This window comes from Hyperolius riggenbachi, chromosome 7 (genome assembly GCF_040937935.1).
Source record: "Hyperolius riggenbachi isolate aHypRig1 chromosome 7, aHypRig1.pri, whole genome shotgun sequence".
Taxonomy (NCBI): domain Eukaryota; kingdom Metazoa; phylum Chordata; class Amphibia; order Anura; family Hyperoliidae; genus Hyperolius; species Hyperolius riggenbachi.
Window position 1 is genome coordinate 5,575,009 of NC_090652.1, and position 25,390 is coordinate 5,600,398.

General features: G+C 40.4%; 1 protein-coding gene across 4 annotated transcripts in view; it reads right to left on the reverse strand.

Moving 5' to 3' along the window:
* Positions 1 to 25,390, reverse strand: part of EPN2 (epsin 2) — a 123,243-nt gene that overhangs the window by 48,541 nt on the left and 49,312 nt on the right. For all 4 annotated transcript variants that reach the window (XM_068243510.1, XM_068243511.1, XM_068243512.1 and 1 more), the window contains exons 3-5: positions 3,500 to 3,612; positions 1,663 to 1,755; positions 272 to 443 (exon numbers count right to left, since the gene is read on the reverse strand). In XM_068243510.1, the coding sequence (XP_068099611.1) occupies positions 272 to 443; positions 1,663 to 1,755; positions 3,500 to 3,612 (378 nt within the window). The remainder of the gene's footprint in view (positions 1 to 271; positions 444 to 1,662; positions 1,756 to 3,499; positions 3,613 to 25,390) is intronic.

The window sequence follows — 25,390 nt, forward strand, 5'->3', positions numbered from 1 at the left end:
AGTACAAACATGCCACCCCTGTATTCTCTGTGCCTGATGCAAATGTTTCACCTTGCTTCATGAGAGAACCAGTCCTGCTTGTACCGTTTGCCTCGTATAACTCTGTCCTATGCTGTATAACCTTGTTACGCCTGTCATCCTCTGTATCATTGTATGTAATGTAATGTCCAGCGCTGCGTAATATGTTGGCGCTTTATAAATACAGTAAATAATAATGTGAATAAAATGGCCGCCGTACGCTGACCTTCAGGAATACACAATGAACTCTTACCGAGAGACTTCCAGGGGTCTGTGGAGGTGGGAGAGGAGACGGCTGCCCCCCAGGGGTCCGGCTGGCTGTTGGATCTCGGCACGGACGCTGCTGCCCAGGACTCGGATTTCGGGGGAGGCGGAGCCCCGGCAGGTAAAGCGTCCATCAGGTCCAACAATGAGGGCGGCTGATGCTGATGGGAAATAAAGGCAGGAAACAAGGGTTACCCTCTATACGAGAATAAAGAATGGAGCATAATGGCCCTGTACAGCTCACACATTCCTCAGAGTCTGCTGTTACCTACTTATATGCAGAGGAGGATCATTCACCAGGCAACCTAGGCAGTTTCTTGGGGCCCAGTGGGTGTCCAGGGCCCCACCAGTCACCTTCTCTGACCTCTCTCTACTAGGGATGGTCGGAAATGCCAATTTCCGATTCCTCGGTAAATCTGCATTCCGCCATTGCCAATTACCGATTCCGCTTTCCGCTACCAATTTCCGCATTCCGATGCGGAATTTCCGCCGGAAAAAATTGTGGAAATTCCGCCCGACTTTAACATCGATTTTCTCAAAAATGATAAGGTCTTTTTGAAAACTTTTTTTTTGCATCTTGTTCACAAGATTCTGTTTAATAAGCCCTGAAAATTTGGTGTTTCTAGGACTTACGGGGGCTTTGCTAATAACCGCTAAAGTCGGCGGATTTTTACTGTAATGTAAAATGCAGAAAATAGGCAGATGCAGATTTTCGGCATTTTACATTACAGTAGAAATCAGTAAGTCCTAGAAACACCAAATTTTCAGGGTTTAATGAACTGAATCTTGTGAACAAGATGCAAAAAAAAGTTTTCAAAAAGACTTTATAGTTTTTGAGAAAATTGATGTTAAAGTCGGCGGAAATTTCCGCGATTTCCGGCGGAAATCCGCCTACCGCACTTGCAATTTCCGATTGAAATTTTGGAAATTGCATTTCTGCGGAATCCGAATGAGCATCCCTACTCTCTCTACTTCAGCCTACCAGAAAGGCCACAAGTAGGACCAAATCTACTACCTTCCCTAGGGCCCTATTGCATCTTAATACATCTCTGCGTATATGTGGCTTCCCTTCTCTCCCAAAGTACCAATGGGGAAAACTCCCTTTTACAGTTCTGACCCTGAGATTGGCCCACAGTGATCACATGGTCACTGGATCCTGATCCTTCCATAGCACTCTGCTGACTAATGACAGCCGAGATAAGGTGACTAGACGCTATTAAATGGCCACCAGATCGACCGTCAATCACAAGCCAGGAAATAAAAAGGAGTCATACAAAAAGGGTGTATGTGCAAAACACTGCAGATCACACACAGTCACTATATATTCCAATCGATATGGATAAAAACGTGAGTGTGGGCGGGTACAATAAAGGTCCTCACCGTTTTCTTTCTGGGGACCTTGATGGTGTCTTTCTTGCTTTCTTCCAGCGCCATCTGTAGCCGCAGGTCGTCTCCGCGGCGGATACGCTCCTCCTGTGTGAACGCGAGCGAAGTTAGAGACTACAGCTGAGCTCGTTATTACAGGTAACACAAAACTAACGAGTGCCCGCCCATTGGGCAGTGCACAGGGTGTGGGATCGGTGACAGTGGGGGAGATTTGTATGGAAATGGGAAAGACTGGACGATCAGAAGGAAAAGACACACGGACCAACCAGAGCCCAATGTGATGTCCAATCTGATGCAGTATATCGATATAAACTAAAAAACGTTATAACCTGATAATGACTTCTCACAAAGGCGGCTTGCCTTATTTGTAAATAATAACATACAGTGATTATTGTAGAGACTGTGAGTGACAGTATGTGATATAATATAAGCTTTAAAGAGAACCTGAACTCAAAATAAAAAGTCAAAATAACCATACACAGGTCATACTTACCTCCTGTGTAGTCTACTACTCAGTCTCTTTCTCCTCTCCTGCGTCCCTTTTGACCACTGTGATCAAGGGAATTCTCCCTCCTCCATTTTTAAAATGGCCATTACCCCATAACAGCTTCCTGGTCAGCACACTGTTACACTGTAATATCACCCACTTGAGCCATAGGGACACATGGACATTACCTTGCACATTCAGTTGTAACTGACAGCTGCTGATATATAACTGGCAGCAACTGGTATATTTCAGTTCTGACAACCTATTGTCAGAACTGGAAGGGATCACTGTAAGAAGAAAACGGTGAGCTTCTGAGAGGAACTGACGGTGAGGTAAGTATGTAATATTCATTTGCAGCTACGTCGTGTGTTTATTTTAAATAATTTTACTCGCTTCAGGTTCCCTTTAAGGATAGTTAAAGCACGCTTGAAGTGAGAGGGATATGGAGACTGACATGTTTATTTTCTTTTAAAAAATGCACATTGCCTGGCTGGCCTGCTGATCCTCTGCCTCTAATACATTTAGCCACAGCCCCTGAACAAGCATGTAGATCAGGTGACTAAAGGGTGACTGGATTAGCTGCATGCTTGTTTATGGTGTGTGATTCAGACACTACTGCAGCCAAAGAAACCAGCAGGGCTGCCAGGTAACTGGTATTGTTTAAAAATAAATAAATATGGCAGTCTCCACACCCTCTCACTTCAGGTGTCTTAATACAAATGTTTTCTCTCCTACGTCATTTACAATAGGCAGTAAAAATCAGACCTGACAGTTTTCGGACTATTCCATCTCCTCATGTTAGGCACAGAAGAAATTAGAGATTAGAGTAAAATAAATGATCCACTGTATGTATGAAAGCTCTGCTCGCCTCTTAAGTTTCCCACTAACGGTACAATATTTTCCTTGGATGCGATCATTTGATAAAGATCTAAAGCAATCTGCAGGTAAGTATCGATTGCTCAAAAAAAAACGGCCACTTGTGTCACTTTCTCTCTTCAGATACGACTGCAAAATCCAACATTCCGATAGACAAAACGTTCCATTCCAACCAAGCATAGAACGGTTTTACATTGATTGTCTCCACATACTGTGTGGTTTTATGTATAATCGATTGTAAAAATCTGACTCAGTTATCAAATCTAATGAAAATATTGTACCAATAATGGGCAGTGTTAGATCAGAAACTGAAATACGTGTTAACGGGGACCGCTAGCCTTCAGCCAACACTGAGCACTGCAGACTTTATACGTTGCTCTGGCTACCACTGAAAGTAACTGCCTGCCTTGTTGCTATAGCAACCAACACTTCCATTCTGTATCAGTGAGCCGCGCTGTCTTCACTCACCTGTTCCGCCACCTCCCGGCTCATAGCGAGGGCGAGCTGCAGCTGTAACTCCTCCTCTCCGCTTGTCTGGGGGCGGGCCTGTTCCAGCTCTGACGAAACCCGAGGGGAAGTGGCTGACGGGAATAAAGGGACATACTGAGGACCATTCCTTTATAAAATGTCATTCATTATAAATACATCATCATAATAATGATCGGGTTTTATTTATTTATTATTTATTTTAATTATTTCTATAGTGCCGACATATTACGCAGCGCTGTACAGAACACAGTCATGTCACTAACTGTCCCTCGGAGGAGCTCACAATCTAATCCTACCATAGTCATAGTCTATGTATGTATAGTGTAGTCTAGGGACAATTTTAGGGGGAAGCCAATTGACGTATCTGTATGTTTTTGGGATGTGGGAGGACACCGGAGTGCCTGGAGGAAACCCACACAGACACGGGGAGAACATACAGACTCCATGCAGATAGTGCCCTGGCTGCGATCTGGTTAAATGACATGTACTCTGTAAATGCTGCAGAAGATGTCAGTGCTATATAAATACATAATAATAATATGGTAGGACATTACACTATGACTATGGTAGGATTAGATTGTGAGCTCCTCTGAGGACAGTCAGTGACATGACTATGTACTCTGTAATGTGCTGCAGAAGATGTCAGTGCTATATAAATACATAATAATAATATGGTAGGACATTAGACTGACTATGGTAGGGATTAGATTGTGAGCTCCTTTGAGGACCTTCAGTGACATGACTACTGTACATAATAATAATCAGCAGTGTGTGTAGATAGATGTGTGTGGTGTGACATATGGCCCATGGTTCTATATGAGGAGATTTGCTGTCACTGCACGGGAGTCTCTGGGAATGACACAGAGCTCTCTGACAATAGCAGGGCGCCCCACAGACAGGAAGCAGGGGCAGGGTTATTGGATGTGTGGGGTCGCTAGGCCTCATTCCCGGAATTCCTGGGAGAGGAACATGCAGGCTGAGCTGAGTATCATACACACCCTGCGGCCCTCCATGTTCTGTGCAGCAACAAACACACAATCTTCAGGCAATAAACTCTACTTATATAAAACTTCTCAGATGAAGAGGAAAACAACACGCTGACTAGTTCAGCAGCCTAGGCCCAGGCCTTATACCTCTAGACTAGGCCCAGGCCTTATATCTCTAGACTAGGCCCAGGCCTTATACCTCTAGACTAGGCCCAGGCCTTAAATCTCTAGACTAGGCCCAGGCCTTATACCTCTAGACTAGGCCCAGGCCTTATATCTCTAGACTAGGCCCAGGCCTTATACCTCTAGACTAGGCCTAGGCCTATCTCTCGCTGCATCCGCCGCTATGTACCACAGAGCTGGCAAGTCCTACTATTGTTGTCAGGAGTCTCCTTCCTCCCGCTGCTCGGACTTTCTCACCTGTTGTTCCCATCTACCATTCAGTAACGTACTGCAGTCCGCTGCTGCATCGCACAAACACGCTGCAGATGTAGTGGTAATCCTATGGGGCTATCCAGGGCTGCCATCAGAAATTTCTGAGCCCCATCCTGGGAAAATCTACTGGACCCCCCCTTAATCCCCCCCCCCCCCCCCTCTCCCCCATATATTTAAAGGGGCGCTATGGCGAAAAAATCTAAAATTTAAAATATGTGCAAACTAGACAAATAAGAAGTACGTTTTTTCCAGAGTGAAATTAGCCATAAATTACTTTTCTCCTATGTTGCAGTCACTTACAGTAGACTAGGTAGTAGAAATCTGACAGAAGTGACAGGTTTTGGACTAGTTTATCTCTTCATAGGGGATTCTCAGCAAGGCTTTTATTCTTTATAAATATATTTCCTAAAGAGAATTTAAACAATGATGCTGGCCAGCTTCCCTGCTCCCTACACAAATTTTTGGCAGTTGGACAGAGCAACTGCCATTCACTAACTGCTTTTGAAAATAAATAAATCCCTGAGAATCCCCCATGATGAGATGGACTAGTCCAAAACCTGTCGCTTCTGTCAGATTTCTACTACGTACTGTAAGTGACAGCAACATAGGAGAAAAGTAATTTATGGCTCATTTTACTTTGGGAAAAACGTACTTCTTATTTGTATATGTTTGCACATATTTTAAATTTTACAATTTTTCGCCATAGTGCCCCTTTAAGGAGAAGCTCCTATATTTAAGGTGATTTCAGCAAAGTACTGTGACCCATGTAATCCTATGGGATTACTCTCACTGCAGTGCTTCAGCAGGGCTTGCGATTTGCGACAATCCCAAACAGGCTGCATGCAGCATTTTCTCCGCAATGCAATTCTCATTCACCGAAATGAGACTGGCAAAATCTCAAAAAATCGCAATGCAAAATCAGCCGGCCAAGGTGAACACAGCCACACCCACTGACAGTCTGTACATTCTGTGACTGGATTGCAGCTAGTGGCCATGTGCTTGGCATTGGTCACCGGGCCCCAGACTCACTCGGGCCCCATACTGCAGTCCCACCTGTGAGGCCCTGAAGGCGGCCCTGGGGCTATCACATTGATCGAGGTGCATCATAGTACGGTGGGTTCCATAAGGACGATGCAAGGGTATGTGTGATTTGACTGCATTCCACCCAGAACAGGCATATTTTCATTGTACTGCATGCCTCACTGTGTGGTCGCACTGCAGCGGTAATGTGCAACTATGAGATGGATCATCCACAAGGCAAACCTAGGCACTTGCCTAGGGCCTGGACAGAGTATAGGGGCCTGGTGGATGCTAATCACCACCAAATCTTACGCTGGGAATACACCATACATTTTTTCAGCAGATAGATGGTTCAATAGGTGCAATTTGCCTTCTTAAAACAGAAGGAAACTTGCAATAATTCAGCTTAAAAATCTTAAAATTTAAAAACACATACAAATAAGAAGTACGTTTCTTCCAGAGTAGAATCAGCCATAAATTACTTCTCTCCTATGTTGCTGTCACTTACAGTAGGTAGTAGAAATCTGACATTACCGAGAGGTTTTGGGCTAGTCCATCTCTTCATGGGGGATTCTCAGCATGGCCTTTATTCTTTATAAAGACATTACCTGAAAAAGATTTATGAAAAGATGCTGGCCAGCCTCCCTGCTCACCGTACAATTTTTTGGCAATTAGACGGAGCAACTGCCGTTCACTAGGTGCATTTTGAAAATAAAGAAATCCCTGTGAACCCCTCATGAAGAGATGGACTAGTCCAAAGCCTGTCACTTCTGTCAGATTTCTACTACCTACTGCAAGTGACAGTAACATAGGAAAAAAGTAATTTATGGCTCATTTTACTCTGGAAGAAATATACATCTTAATTGTATATATTTTAAATTTTAAGATTTTCGCGACAGAGGCCTTTTAAGTGAACATTTGTGGTTACCCACAATGCACCTCTACTAAATATGCAAATTATCTCTTTTTGCCCCTGTGAGCCAGGCTAGGATCCAGAGCTACTGGTGTATAGCAGACCTATATAATGGTTCGATAGATAACTTCCAACATGTCCCATCTTATTTTTGATCATTTTTCTGATCAATTTCTTATAGAAGTGAATGGAAATAGATAAGAAAGGACTAGAGAATCGAGCGGGAAATCGACCGGAAAATCGCATCGAAAATCGATCGGACGAACAATTGACCGAAAAAATGCATTGTGTATTCCCAGCATTACTAGAAAAGCCAGGTAACCATCAGCGGTAAGCAAAGACTGCTATCTTGCCTAAAGATGGCCACAAACTATACAATTTTTTAAATATCTGTTCAATGTAAGAATTGTAATCAAATTTTCTGACTGATTTGTAAGATTTCAAAAACATGACCAATGTACCACACCTATGTTCAATTTTCCCCCAGTTATGATAAAAACGATTGGAAACTCTGAGAAAATTGCTAGGGTGTGTATATTAATAAAGTGACAATCTAACACACACCATACAATCTTTAGAGAAATTGAAGAAAAATTTTCAGTATTCCGGATCGATAAAAATTGAAAAAGAATGGGGAATCCGATCGGATTTTTCAGTCGAATGAAAAAAAAAAAAAGGCTTCGATTTTTTTCGTGAGATCCGATCATATTTATCGAATTGCTGTAAAATTGGATCATGTTATTGTATCATGTGTGGCCACCTTAAGGCTCCATTTCATTTTAATCCTTCACCATACCTCCCAAGTTTTTGAGTTACGAAGGAGGGTCACTTAAGCCACGCCCCTGCCACACCTCTAACCACACCCCCGGTACACCCCTAGTCACACAGACTATAAAGATTTCATAAGACAAATATTTTCTTTTACGATTCATACCACACTGGTCTGTTCTATCCTGGTTCAATTTCCTTCATATTAACTTTTGAAAAAAAGAACAATATCAATGTAAACATACATCCCAACTGTTTGAGATGAGAAAGAGGGACACTTAAGCCACACCCCTGCCACACCCCTGATCACGCCCCCAACACACCCCCAGTCAATCAAACACATTTTTTTAATAGAGAAATATATATATTTACATAGAAAGAGGGACGAAGTCCTGAAAGAGGGACAAATGAGGAGGAAAGAGGGACAGAGGGACAGGGTTCCTAAAGAGGGACAGAGGGACAGGGGTTCCTAAAGAGGGACAGAGGGACAGGGCTCCCAAAGAGGGACAGAGGGACAGGGCTCCCAAAGAGGGACAGAGGGACAGGGGTTCCTAAAGAGGGATAGTTGGAAGCTATGTGCTTTTCTGGTGCAAATGAATGCATCAAGTGTGAAAGCGGCTGAAACTGCATATGTATATTGGAGGTAAGCTCTCTGCACACATTCCATTTTGATTCGCCAAGAACTGGTCAGTTACCACCTGCACACTGACTGGGGCAGTAAATTTACTGCACCCCACCACAGCCCAATGAAAGTCTATGGGCGGAGTTCCTACCCCCCAGGTTGCGTTAGCTTCGCCGGAAGTGCCCTCTCTAGCTCATGCCTACCTTACCGTACGGCTCCTGTGGTGGCCTGCAGCGATCTGCGTTGGACTGGAAGTCGTGTGAGTGTATGGCGACAATATAATTGGCGCTCACAGCGGCATCGGCTGAGTACATTGGGTGTCAGGGCTTTTCTATCGTATAGCGGAGCAGGTGGCGGATAATTGGCAATCAATGTTCTGCTAACATAGCTATACACCGGGTCGGCAATGGTGCAGCATTCAGCTGCACAGGTAAGGCCCGGTTCACATTAGCGTTCCCTGATCGGATCCGGACCCTATACTGTGCAAACGGAACGTACGTTCCGCATAGCAATGCAAAGTCTATGCGGACGTTCACACGTGTCCGTTCCGTACGTATCGGAGCCGGACCGGATCCGGACACTTTTCCAACCTGCGCTATTTTTTGGGTCCGGATCTCCGGCCCACGCACCCGGACCGGAGCCGGACCTGAGCCTGACAGCACCATCCGGAACACAGAAACCGATGGGGAACGGAAGGCACAGAACACACTGCCTACAAAAACCTGACGTTCTACCCCACTTCCTATGCGTATCCAAGCGGCCATTTCGGATGGGGACACATGGGCCAAGCATGTCTGGAGTGGAGCAGCAGTGACAGACGTGCTGGAGCTGTTTGGCAGAATGTCGGAGGTGGAGGTGAGGCCTACAGCGGAGGAACCTGATTCTACAGGTGCACCTGCTGACCCCAACATTTTTTTCTTAAAATTTCACTATTTTTTGCCCACGGATCCGGATAGCAGCCTGATGCATGCCTGATGCAAACGGACCGGATCCGGATTGGATCCGATTAGGATCCGGTCCGTTTGCATGGCAAAACGCAAGTGTGAACGGGGCTTAAGTGTCAGGTGTGTGTGTGTGGGGGGCGGGGTTTAGTGGGACCGCTAGAATAAGCGAATCGCATGTCTAAATCGCTTAGGGTTGTTTCACACCGTGGGTGATTCCATTGTGATTGCCGATCGCCAAGCCAAGGAGGCTCCACCCACTATCCTGAAATGTTGCATTGTGGGTCTTACTTTTGAGACATGCCAAAGTTAAAACCTGCCAATATCTTATGTTTAAAACCAAAGGTGACCACACACCATACAGTTTTTGTTTTTTTTAATTCAAGGATTACAATGAATTTTTCTGATTGTTTGTAACATTTGTCAAAATCAATTTTACCCCAATTGTGGAAAAAAAAAAGTTTGAAAACTGTAAAAAAAATTGTTGGGTGTATACATTAAGAAATTGACAATTTACCCTACGGCCTACACCATTCAATTTTCAGATAAATTGAGCAGAAAAAAGAAGCTTTCAATTTTTGTGGAAATCCGATAATTTTTATCACATTGCTGTAAAATTGCATCATTTTATTGTATTGTGTGTGTTCACCTTTTAAACGACAACTGTAATGAGAGAGATGTGGAGGTTGCCATATTTATTTCCCTTTAAGAAATACCAGTTTCCTGGCTATCCTGCTGATCCTTTTCCTTTAATACTTTCAGCCCTAGCCCCTGAACCAGCATGCAGCAGATCAGGTGTTTCTGACATTATTGTCAGATCTGACAAGATTAGCTGCATGCTTGTTTCTGGTGTGTGTGATTCAAACACTACTGCAGCCAAATAGATCAGCAGGACTGCCGCCTGCCAGGCAACTGGTATTATATAAAAAGGATATAAATATGGCAGCCTCCATATTCTTCTCAATACAGTTGTCCTTTAAGCCGTACTTTGCAAATGGGGTCAAGAACATCAATAAAAACCACCAGGATGTTGTATGTCTTTTTCACAGTGACTAATAATAATATGTTTAGCTGCAGTGGGCATTGGATGTTAGTATTAGTGAGTGGCGGGTAGCAGAGCGAGTTTCCCAGCATGCAGTGCGTGCGTCGCACCTCCTGCAGTATATACCGTGTCCTCACAATGATCTGCTGTCAGACAGAGATCTCCCAGCAGCCTCCAGGGCATTAGAAATGACTTCCAACGTGTACTAATCACCAGCTCAGGCCTCCCGCAGCACCATCTGTCCCCTGTGCCCGTCCTGTGTGCCAGGCCCTGAGCCAGCGGACAGGGGAGGACAGGAGAGCACGTGTCACCCACATCACACTGGCTGCAGGGACGGCGGCTCTGTGCAAACACTGTGTGACCGTACAGAAAGACTCCCTGCCCTGTGACCTCTGTTATTATCTACACATGTTCATGTGCATGGAAAAGGGTGGCGCGAGGCAAAAAAAGGGTAATATCGATTTAGTTAATAAAAATTATCGTTAATATTTACTGATATTCTTTGTTTTTAAAGTGTGGATGGTGTATAGTATCGTAATATTGGCGAATGAAATTGTTTATAACAATAATGAAACAGTAGTCGCGTGTATCAAAAAAGGGCGCCTGGAAAAAAGGGCGCGGGGTATAGCCGAAATTGTAAGTTTTATACCGTCTATAACAATAAACGAATTCTAAAAAAAACATCAAATTGCGTCTATAACAAAAACGATATTTACACTTTTATTAAGCATAGCATTGCAATGGTAGGTTTTACAGATATTTTACTGTAATTATACCAAACTGTAGGCTCACACAGATCTCTCCCTATCCCTATCCCTAACCCCTAGACCCCTCTTTGTTTAAATATATATAATTTAATAAATTGTATATATTACATATATTGTGCTGTAACTATACCTAACCTTACTCTCACACATAGCCCTCCCTGTACCTATCCCTAACCCCTAGACCCCCCTGGTGGTGCCTAACCCTAAGACCCCCCTGGTGGTGCCTAACCCTAAGACCCCCCCTGGTGGTGCCTAACCCTAAGAACCCCCCTGGTGGTGCCTAACCCTAAGACCCCCCCCCTGGTGGTGCCTAACCCTAAGACCCCCCTGGTGGTGCCTAACCCTAAGACCCCCCTGATGGTGCCTAACCCTAAGACCCCCCTGGTGGTGCCTAACCCTAAGACCCCCCCCCCCCCCCGGTTGGTGCCTAACCCTAAGACCCCCCTGGGGGTGCCTAACCCTAAGACCCCCTGGTTGCATATGTTATACTGTAACTATACCTAACCAGGGCCGGATTTCTGGCAAGGCCACATAGGCCATGGCCTAGGGCACCAGAAGTTTAGGGGCGGCTCAGTGAGGGGCAGGAAAGCTGTTCTATGCAGTCATCCCTATCTACAAGAACAGATTTAACCTTTGAACTCTCTGTCCTGTACTTGTGCCATCCCTGCAAGACCTGTTAGCTCTATCCTGCAGGTATACATCAGTATAACTCTCATGGTGACGCAATGGGTCCATCATTAATGACATGGCAAGCATGACATAAAATTTCAAAATATAACTTCTAATCTATACGCATATTACTAAAATAGCTATTGTCTGTGACACCAATGATGGAAAGTAAGGCAAATTCTCATTGGGGCACACAGAGATAACAACCATACAGATGGTATAATTGGCCTTGGGCGGAAAAAAGTACAAATCCGGCCCTGTACCTAACCCTCCCTGTACCTATCCCTAACCCCTAGACCCCCCTGATAATGCCTAAACCTAACCACCCCCACCGCACAAACACTCTAAACACATATAAACAATAATATATTTAATCCTTAAAATACTTCTCTACAAATAACATGAATAAAATAATTTATCTTCTCTACAAATAACTTGAATAAAATAATTTATATATTTGTAATAGAATAAATAGCCTTAAAATAGCCTTAAAATCCCATATACATTAATATTATAAATAGAGAAAAGTATATATAAATATATACAATACAATAGATAGCCTTACAATCATGTACGCATTAGAAATCTTAAAATAACAGTAATATTAAAAGCGATATTTTAGTAACTATAATCAACACATTATAAGAGTAAAAACAAAGTTAATACCAAAAGCGATGTATTTCTAATACAATAAGGTTGAAAACGGTATTTAAAGAGACTCCGTAACAAAAATTGCATCCTGTTTTTTATCATCCTACAAGTTCAAAAAGCTATTCTAATGTGTTCTGGCTTACTGCAGCACTTTATACTATCACCATCTCTGTAATAAATCAACTTATCTCTCTCTTGTCAGACTTGTCAGGCCTGTGTCTGGAAGGCTGCCAAGTTCTTCAGTGTTGTGGTTCTGCTATGAACTCCCCCTTCCAGGCCCCTCTATGCACACTGCCTGTGTGTTATTTAGATTAGAGCAGCTTCTCTCTTCTCTCTTATCTTTTACAAGCTGGATAAATCGTCCTCTGAGCTGGCTGGGCTTTCACATACTGAAGAATTACAGACAAGGGCAAAGCTGTTTGCAGGAAGAAACAAGCAGCCTGAAACTTCAGTGCATGAGAACTGCAGGGGGGAAAGAAACACACAATGATCTCTTGAGATTCAAAAGGAAGGCTGTATACAGCCTGCTTGTGTATGGATGTATTTTCTATGTGTGGACATACTGTACATCAACCTACTTCCTGTTTTGGTGGCCATTTTGTTTGTTTATAAACAAACTTTTTAAAACTGTTTTTAACCACTTTTAATGCGGCGAGGAGCGGCAAAATTGTGTCAGAGGGTAATAGGAGATGTCCCCTAACGCAGTGTTTCTCAACATTTTATTGGTATGTACCCCTTTTAAAACCCTGTACTCACCAAGTACCCCCTAGCATAGTAAACATTATCACACGTACCCCTTGACAAATATATATTTAATCGTAGTACATGATAACTGGTTTTAAACCATATCCAAGCATTTACTATTGCTCTTAACTAGCTAAAATACAAATTTGGTGTTGTTAAAATAAGATTTATAATTTTCTAAAACTCTACATTTGTTATTCTTGGTTAAGTTTATCAAGCCTGAGTACCCCCTGGAACCATCAGAAGTACCCCCTGGGGTACGCGTACCACGTGTTGAGAACCTATGCCCTAACGCACTGGTATGTTTACTTTTGTGCGATTTTTAACAATACAGATTCTTTTTAAGCATTATACATATGAAAACAAATTTTTAAATGATCAAAGAAGTGTAAACGAAAATTTTGTTGTTATACTTTTGTAAGCGAAATTTTAAAACTAAAAATAAGTTAAAACGGATATAAGCGAAATTTAAAAACGAGAAAATAAGTATAACACAAACTCAAAACGAACTTGTAAACGATATTTGTTATAAACCTTATTTTGTAAACGAAAACTTTTGATAACACGATCCCTGTAACCGCTATTTCTCGGGCGCCCTTTTTTCCTGCCGGGCGCCGAATAGCCGATATTTTGCATTGCAGTCTATGGCGGCACCCTTTTTGTCCACTATCCCTGTGCGCCCTTTTTTACTAGCCCGACAGTAGTCTGCTCTCACACAGAACCCTCCACTACCCATATCTAACCCTAGGTGGCCACACATCATACAATTAAAAGATCCATTTTTTTCACCAATTTCATCATTTTTGATTGGTTGTTCCAAAACTCAAGAGCTTTTCTTTGTTTTAGATCGACAAATCTAATCAAATTTCCTGGTTTGTTTGTTTTTCCTGATTTTTGGAGACTGGACATGTTGGAAATTTCACACCAACTTTATCAAGAATTGTATGGTGTGTGATGGAGTGTCAATTACTTGATGTACAGTTTCAATCAATTTTTTTGAATAATCGATTTGGTAGTAAATCTGCCAAAAAAAAAAAATCATTGTGTGTACGAGACATTAAAGAGTAACTGTAAATCTGGTCTGCCCCCTCCTCCATGCCTTCATTGGTCAATAAGTGAAACAGGCTGCATCACTGACCAATAGCAACACTCGGGATGCATGAGAATATTATTATTATGTATTTATATAGTGCAAGCATCTTCTGCAGCACATTACAGAGTACATAGTCATGTCACTGACTGTCCTCAGAGGAGCTCACACTCTAATCCTATCATAGTCATAGTCTAATGTCCTACCATATTATTATTATGTATTTATATAGCACTGACATCTCCTGCAGCACATTACAGAGTACATAGTCATGTCACTAACTGTCATCAGAGGAGCTCACAATGTAATCACTACCATAGTCATAGTCTAATGTCCTACCATATTATTATTATGTATTTATATAGTACTGACATATTCTGCAGCACTTTACAGAGTACATAGTCATGTCACTGACTGTCCTCAGAGGAGCTCACACGCTAATCCTACCATAGTCATAGTCCAATGTCCTACCATATTATTAAGTATTTATATAGCACTGACATCTTCTGCAGCACTTTACAGAGTACATAGTCATGTCACTAACTGTCATCAGAGGAGCTCATAATGTAATCACTACCATAGTCATAGTCTAATGTCCTACCATATTATTATTATGTATTTATATAGTACTGACATCTTCTGCAGCACTTTACAGAGTACATAGTCATGCCACTGACTATCCTCAGAGGAGCTCACACTCTAATCCTACCATAGTCATAGACTAATGTCATAGCACTGACATCGTCTGTAGCTCATTACAGAGTACATAGTCATGTCACTGACTGTCCTCAGAGGAGCTCACAATCTAATCCTACCATAGTCATAGTCTAATGTCCTACCATATTATTAGTATGTATTTATATAGCACTGACATCTCCTGTAGCACTGTACAGAGTACATAGTCATGTCACTGACTGTCCTCAGAGGAGCGCACAATCTAATCCTACCATAGTCATAGTCTAATGTCCTACCATATTATTATTATGTATTTATATAGCACTGACATCTCCTGCAGCACTGTACAGAGTACATAGTCATGTCACTGACTGTCGTCAGAGGAGCTCACAATCTAATCCTACCATAGTCATAGTCTAATGTCCTACCATATTATTATTATGTATGTATATAGCAATGACATCTTCTGCAGCACATTACAGAGTACATAGTCATGTCACTGACTGAGGAGCTCACAATCTAATCCTACCATAGTCATAGTCTAATGTCCTACCATATTATTATTATGTATTTATATAGCACTGACATCTCCTGCAGCACCTTACAGAGTACATAGTCATGTCACTGACTATCCTCAGAGGAGCTCACAATATAATCCTACCATAGTCATAGTCTAATGTCGTACAATATTATTATTATGTATTTATATAGCACTGACATCTTCTGCAGCACATTACAGAGTACATAGTCATGTCACTGACTGTCCTCAGAGGAGCTCACACTCTAATCCTACCATAGTCATAGTGTAATGTCCTACCATATTATTATTATGTATTTATATAGCACTAACATCTTCTGCAGCACATTACAGAGTACATAGTCATGTCACTGACTGTCCTCAGAGGAGCTCACAATCTACTCCTTCCGTAGTCATAGTCTAATGTCCTACCATATTATTATTATGTATTTATATAGCTCTGACATCTTCTGCAGCACTTTACAGAGCACATAGTCAAGTCATGTCATTGACTGTCCTCAGAGGAGCTCACAATCTAATCCCTATTCCCTACCATAGTCATAGTCTAATGTCCTACCATATTATTATTATGTATTTATATAGCACTGGCACCTTCTGCAGCACATTACAGAGTACATAGACATGTCACTGACTGTCCTCAGAGGAGCTCACAATCTAATCCCTATTCCCTACCATAGTCATAGTCTAATGTCCTACCATATTATTATTATGTATTTATATAGCACTGGCACCTTCTGCAGCACATTACAGAGTGCATAGTCATGTCACTGACTGTCCTCAGAGGAGCTCACAATCTAATCCTACCATAGTCATAGTCTAATGTCCTACCATATTATTATAATGTATTTATATATCATTGACATCTTCTGCAGCACATTACAGAGTACATAGACATGTCACTGACTGTCCTCAGAGGAGCTCACAATCTAATCCTACCATAGTCATTGTCTAATGTCCTACCATATTATTATTATGTATTTATATATCATTGACATCTTCTGCAGCACTTTACAGAGTGCATAGTCATGTCACTGACTGTCCTCAGAGGAACTCACAATCTAATCCTACCATAGTCATAGTCTAATGGACCATATTATTATTATGTATTTATATATCATTGACATCTTCTGCAGCACATTACAGAGTACATAGACATGTCACTGACTGTCCTCAGAGAAGCTCACAATCTAATCCTACCATAGTCATAGTCTAATGTCCTACCATATTATTATTATGTATTTATATAGCACTGGCATCTTCTGCAGCACATTACAGAGTACATAGACATGTCACTGACTGTCCTCAGAGGGGCTCACAATCTAATCCTACCATAGTCACAGTCTAATGTCCTACCATATTATTATAATGTATTTATATATCATTGACATCTTCTGCAGCACATTACAGAGTACATAGACATGTCACTGACTGTCCTCAGAGGGGCTCACAATCTAATCCTACCATAGTCATTGTCTAATGTCCAACCATATTATTATTATGTATTTATATATCATTGACATCTTCTGCAGCACATTACAGAGTACATAGACATGTCACTGACTGTCCTCAGAGGAGCTCACAATCTAATCCTACCATAGTCATTGTCTAATGTCCTATCATATTATTATTATGTATTTATATAGCACTGACATCTTCTGCAGCACTTTACAGAGTGCATAGTCATGTCACTGACTGTCCTCAGAGGAGCTCACAATCTAATCCTACCATAGTCATTGTCTAATGTCCTATCATATTATTATTATGTATTTATATAGCACTGACATCTTCTGCAGCACTTTACAGAGTGCATAGTCATGTCACTGACTGTCCTCAGAGGGGCTCACAATCTAATCCTACCATAGTCATAGTCTAATGTCCTACCATATTATTATAATGTATTTATATATCATTGACATCTTCTGCAGCACATTACAGAGTACATAGACATGTCACTGACTGTCCTCAGAGGGGCTCACAATCTAATCCTACCATAGTCATTGTCTAATGTCCTACCATATTATTATTATGTATTTATATATCATTGACATCTTCTGCAGCACATTACAGAGTACATAGACATGTCACTGACTGTCCTCAGAGGAGCTCACAATCTAATCCTACCATAGTCATTGTCTAATGTCCTATCATATTATTATTATGTATTTATATAGCACTGACATCTTCTGCAGCACTTTACAGAGTGCATAGTCATGTCACTGACTGTCCTCAGAGGAGCTCACAATCTAATCCTACCATAGTCATAGTCTAATGGACCATATTATTATTATGTATTTATATATCATTGACATCTTCTGCAGCACATTACAGAGTACATAGACATGTCACTGACTGTCCTCAGAGAAGCTCACAATCTAATCCTACCATAGTCAAATAGACCATATTATTATTATGTATTTATATATCATTGACATCTTCTGCAGCACATTACAGAGTACATAGTCATGTCACTGACTGTCCTCAGAGGAGCTCACACTCTAATCCTACCATAGTCATAGTGTAATGTCCTACCATATTATTATTATGTATTTATATAGCACTAACATCTTCTGCAGCACATTACAGAGTACATAGTCATGTCACTGACTGTCCTCAGAGGGGCTCACAATCTAATCCTACCATAGTCATAGTCTAATGTCCTACCATATTATTATAATGTATTTATATATCATTGACATCTTCTGCAGCACATTACAGAGTACATAGACATGTCACTGACTGTCCTCAGAGGAGCTCACAATCTAATCCTACCATAGTCATTGTCTAATGTCCTACCATATTATTATTATGTATTTATATAGCTCTGACATCTTCTGCAGCACTTTACAGAGCACATAGTCAAGTCATGTCATTGACTGTCCTCAGAGGAGCTCACAATCTAATCCCTATTCCCTACCATAGTCATAGTCTAAAGTCCTACCATATTATTATTATGTATTTATATAGCACTGGCACCTTCTGCAGCACATTACAGAGTACATAGACATGTCACTCACTGTCCTCAGAGGAGCTCACAATCTAATCCTACCATAGTCATAGTCTAATGTCCTACCATATTATTATTATGTATTTATATATCATTGACATCTTCTGCAGCACTTTACAGAGTGCATAGTCATGTCACTGACTGTCCTCAGAGGAGCTCACAATCTAATCCTACCATAGTCATAGTCTAATGGACCATATTATTATTATGTATTTATATATCATTGACATCTTCTGCAGCACATTACAGAGTACATAGACATGTCACTGACTGTCCTCAGAGAAGCTCACAATCTAATCCTACCATAGTCATAGTCTAATGTCCTACCATATTATTATTATGTATTTATATAGCACTGGCACCTTCTGCAGCACATTACAGAGTACATAGACATGTCACTGACTGTCCTCAGAGGGGCTCACAATCTAATCCTACCATAGTCATAGTCTAATGTCCTACCATATTATTATAATGTATTTATATATCATTGACATCTTCTGCAGCACATTACAGAGTACATAGACATGTCACTGACTGTCCTCAGAGGAGCTCACAATCTAATCCTACCATAGTCATTGTCTAATGTCCTACCATATTATTATTATGTATTTATATATCATTGACATCTTCTGCAGCACTTTACAGAGTGCATAGTCATGTCACTGACTGTCCTCAGAGGAGCTCACAATCTAATCCTACCATAGTCATAGTCTAATGGATCATATTATTATTATGTATTTATATATCATTGACATCTTCTGCAGCACATTACAGAGTACATAGACATGTCACTGACTGTCCTCAGAGGAGCTCACAATCTAATCCTACCATAGTCATTGTCTAATGTCCTACCATATTATTATTATGTATTTATATATCATTGACATCTTCTGCAGCACTTTACAGAGTACATAGTCATGTCACTGACTGTCCTCAGAGGAGCTCACAATCTAATCCTACCATAGTCATTGTCTAATGTCCTCCCATATTATTATTATGTATTTATATAGCACTGGCACCTTCTGCAGCACTTTACAGAGTACATAGTCATGTCACTGACTGTCCTAAGAGGAGCTCACAATCTAATCCTACCATAGTCATAGTCTAATGGACCATATTATTATTATGTATTTATATATCATTGACATCTTCTGCAGCACATTACAGAGTACATAGTCATGTCACTGACTGTCCTCAGAGGAGCTCACAATCTAATCCTATCATAGTCATAGTCTGATGTACAGAGTACATAGACATGTCACTGACTGTCCTCAGAGAAGCTCACAATCTAATCCTACCATAGTCAAATAGACCATATTATTATTATGTATTTATATATCATTGACATCTTCTGCAGCACATTACAGAGTACATAGATATGTCACTGACTGTCCTCAGAGGAGCTCACAATCTAATCCTACCATAGTCATTGTCTAATGTCCTACCATATTATTATTATGTATTTATATATCATTGACATCTTCTGCAGCACTTTACAGAGTGCATAGTCATGTCACTGACTGTCCTCAGAGGAACTCACAATCTAATCCTACCATAGTCATAGTCTAATGGACCATATTATTATTATGTATTTATATATCATTGACATCTTCTGCAGCACATTACAGAGTACATAGACATGTCACTGACTGTCCTCAGAGAAGCTCACAATCTAATCCTACCATAGTCATAGTCTAATGTCCTACCATATTATTATTATGTATTTATATAGCACTGGCATCTTCTGCAGCACATTACAGAGTACATAGACATGTCACTGACTGTCCTCAGAGGGGCTCACAATCTAATCCTACCATAGTCATAGTCTAATGTCCTACCATATTATTATAATGTATTTATATATCATTGACATCTTCTGCAGCACATTACAGAGTACATAGACATGTCACTGACTGTCCTCAGAGGAGCTCACAATCTAATCCTACCATAGTCATTGTCTAATGTCCTACCATATTATTATTATGTATTTATATATCATTGACATCTTCTGCAGCACTTTACAGAGTGCATAGTCATGTCACTGACTGTCCTCAGAGGAACTCACAATCTAATCCTACCATAGTCATAGTCTAATGGACCATATTATTATTATGTATTTATATATCATTGACATCTTCTGCAGCACATTACAGAGTACATAGACATGTCACTGACTGTCCTCAGAGAAGCTCACAATCTAATCCTACCATAGTCATAGTCTAATGTCCTACCATATTATTATTATGTATTTATATAGCACTGGCATCTTCTGCAGCACATTACAGAGTACATAGACATGTCACTGACTGTCCTCAGAGGGGCTCACAATCTAATCCTACCATAGTCACAGTCTAATGTCCTACCATATTATTATAATGTATTTATATATCATTGACATCTTCTGCAGCACATTACAGAGTACATAGACATGTCACTGACTGTCCTCAGAGGGGCTCACAATCTAATCCTACCATAGTCATTGTCTAATGTCCAACCATATTATTATTATGTATTTATATATCATTGACATCTTCTGCAGCACATTACAGAGTACATAGACATGTCACTGACTGTCCTCAGAGGAGCTCACAATCTAATCCTACCATAGTCATTGTCTAATGTCCTATCATATTATTATTATGTATTTATATAGCACTGACATCTTCTGCAGCACTTTACAGAGTGCATAGTCATGTCACTGACTGTCCTCAGAGGAGCTCACAATCTAATCCTACCATAGTCATTGTCTAATGTCCTATCATATTATTATTATGTATTTATATAGCACTGACATCTTCTGCAGCACTTTACAGAGTGCATAGTCATGTCACTGACTGTCCTCAGAGGGGCTCACAATCTAATCCTACCATAGTCATAGTCTAATGTCCTACCATATTATTATAATGTATTTATATATCATTGACATCTTCTGCAGCACATTACAGAGTACATAGACATGTCACTGACTGTCCTCAGAGGGGCTCACAATCTAATCCTACCATAGTCATTGTCTAATGTCCTACCATATTATTATTATGTATTTATATATCATTGACATCTTCTGCAGCACATTACAGAGTACATAGACATGTCACTGACTGTCCTCAGAGGAGCTCACAATCTAATCCTACCATAGTCATTGTCTAATGTCCTATCATATTATTATTATGTATTTATATAGCACTGACATCTTCTGCAGCACTTTACAGAGTGCATAGTCATGTCACTGACTGTCCTCAGAGGAGCTCACAATCTAATCCTACCATAGTCATAGTCTAATGGACCATATTATTATTATGTATTTATATATCATTGACATCTTCTGCAGCACATTACAGAGTACATAGACATGTCACTGACTGTCCTCAGAGAAGCTCACAATCTAATCCTACCATAGTCAAATAGACCATATTATTATTATGTATTTATATATCATTGACATCTTCTGCAGCACATTACAGAGTACATAGTCATGTCACTGACTGTCCTCAGAGGAGCTCACACTCTAATCCTACCATAGTCATAGTGTAATGTCCTACCATATTATTATTATGTATTTATATAGCACTAACATCTTCTGCAGCACATTACAGAGTACATAGTCATGTCACTGACTGTCCTCAGAGGGGCTCACAATCTAATCCTACCATAGTCATAGTCTAATGTCCTACCATATTATTATAATGTATTTATATATCATTGACATCTTCTGCAGCACATTACAGAGTACATAGACATGTCACTGACTGTCCTCAGAGGAGCTCACAATCTAATCCTACCATAGTCATTGTCTAATGTCCTACCATATTATTATTATGTATTTATATAGCTCTGACATCTTCTGCAGCACTTTACAGAGCACATAGTCAAGTCATGTCATTGACTGTCCTCAGAGGAGCTCACAATCTAATCCCTATTCCCTACCATAGTCATAGTCTAAAGTCCTACCATATTATTATTATGTATTTATATAGCACTGGCACCTTCTGCAGCACATTACAGAGTACATAGACATGTCACTCACTGTCCTCAGAGGAGCTCACAATCTAATCCTACCATAGTCATAGTCTAATGTCCTACCATATTATTATTATGTATTTATATATCATTGACATCTTCTGCAGCACTTTACAGAGTGCATAGTCATGTCACTGACTGTCCTCAGAGGAGCTCACAATCTAATCCTACCATAGTCATAGTCTAATGGACCATATTATTATTATGTATTTATATATCATTGACATCTTCTGCAGCACATTACAGAGTACATAGACATGTCACTGACTGTCCTCAGAGAAGCTCACAATCTAATCCTACCATAGTCATAGTCTAATGTCCTACCATATTATTATTATGTATTTATATAGCACTGGCACCTTCTGCAGCACATTACAGAGTACATAGACATGTCACTGACTGTCCTCAGAGGGGCTCACAATCTAATCCTACCATAGTCATAGTCTAATGTCCTACCATATTATTATAATGTATTTATATATCATTGACATCTTCTGCAGCACATTACAGAGTACATAGACATGTCACTGACTGTCCTCAGAGGAGCTCACAATCTAATCCTACCATAGTCATTGTCTAATGTCCTACCATATTATTATTATGTATTTATATATCATTGACATCTTCTGCAGCACTTTACAGAGTGCATAGTCATGTCACTGACTGTCCTCAGAGGAGCTCACAATCTAATCCTACCATAGTCATAGTCTAATGGATCATATTATTATTATGTATTTATATATCATTGACATCTTCTGCAGCACATTACAGAGTACATAGACATGTCACTGACTGTCCTCAGAGGAGCTCACAATCTAATCCTACCATAGTCATTGTCTAATGTCCTACCATATTATTATTATGTATTTATATATCATTGACATCTTCTGCAGCACTTTACAGAGTACATAGTCATGTCACTGACTGTCCTCAGAGGAGCTCACAATCTAATCCTACCATAGTCATTGTCTAATGTCCTCCCATATTATTATTATGTATTTATATAGCACTGGCACCTTCTGCAGCACTTTACAGAGTACATAGTCATGTCACTGACTGTCCTAAGAGGAGCTCACAATCTAATCCTACCATAGTCATAGTCTAATGGACCATATTATTATTATGTATTTATATATCATTGACATCTTCTGCAGCACATTACAGAGTACATAGTCATGTCACTGACTGTCCTCAGAGGAGCTCACAATCTAATCCTATCATAGTCATAGTCTGATGTACAGAGTACATAGACATGTCACTGACTGTCCTCAGAGAAGCTCACAATCTAATCCTACCATAGTCAAATAGACCATATTATTATTATGTATTTATATATCATTGACATCTTCTGCAGCACATTACAGAGTACATAGATATGTCACTGACTGTCCTCAGAGGAGCTCACAATCTAATCCTACCATAGTCATTGTCTAATGTCCTACCATATTATTATTATGTATTTATATATCATTGACATCTTCTGCAGCACTTTACAGAGTGCATAGTCATGTCACTGACTGTCCTCAGAGGAGCTCACAATCTAATCCTACCATAGTCATAGTCTAATGGACCATATTATTATTATGTATTTATATATCATTGACATCTTCTGCAGCACATTACAGAGTACATAGACATGTCACTGACTGTCCTCATGATGGTGTAATGGTTAAGGGCTCTGCCTCTGACACAGGAGACCAGGGTTCGAATCTCGGCTCTGCCTGTTCAGTAAGCCAGCACTAATTCAGTAGGAGACCTTTGGCAAGTCTCCCTTACACTGCTACTGCCAATAGAGCGCGCCCTAGTGGCTGCTGCTCTGGCGCTTTGAGTCCGCAAGGAGAAAAGCACAATATAAATGTTATTTGTCTTGTCTTGTCTTGTCACTGACTGTCCTCAGAGAAGCTCACAATCTAATCCTACCATAGTCAAATATACCATATTATTATGTATTTATATATCATTGACATCTTCTGCAGCACATTACAGAGTACATAGACATGTCACTGACTGTCCTCAGAGGAGCTCACAATCTAATCCTACCATAGTCATAGTCTAATGTCCTCCCATATTATTATTATGTATTTATATAGCACTGACATCTTCTGCAGCACATTACAGAGTACATAGTCATGTCACTGACTGTCCTAAGAGGAGCTCACAATCTAATCCTACCATAGTCATAGTCTAATGGACCATATTATTATTATGTATTTATATATCATTGACATCTTCTGCAGCACATTACAGAGTACATAGTCATGTCACTGACTGTCCTCAGAGGAGCTCACAATCTAATCCTATCATAGTCATAGTCTGATGTACAGAGTACATAGACATGTCACTGACTGTCCTAAGAGGAGCTCACAATCTAATCCTACCATAGTCATAGTCAAATAGACCATATTATTATTATTATTATGTATTTATATATCATTGACATCTTCTGCAGCACATTACAGAGTACATAGTCATGTCACTGACTGTCCTCAGAGGAGCTCACAATCTAATCCTACCATAATCATAGTCTAATGGACCATATTATTATTATGTATTTATATAGCACTTACATCTTCTGCAGCACATTACAGAGTACATAGTCATGTCACTGACTGTCCTCAGAGGAGCTCACAATCTAATCCTATCATAGTCATAGTCTGATGTACAGAGTACATGGTCATGTCACTGACTGTCCTCAGAGGAGCTCACAATTTAATCCTACCATAGTCATAGTCTAATGGACCATATTATTATTATGTATTTATATAGCACTGACATCTCCTGCAGCACATTACAGAGTACATAGTCATGTCACTGACTGTCCTCAGAGGAGCTCACAATCTAATCCTACCATAGTCATAGTGTAATGTCCTACCATATTATTATGTATTTATATAGCACTGACATCTCCTGCAGCACATTACAGAGTACATAGTCATGTCACTGACTATCCTCAGAGGAGCTCACACTCTAATCCTACCATAGTCATAT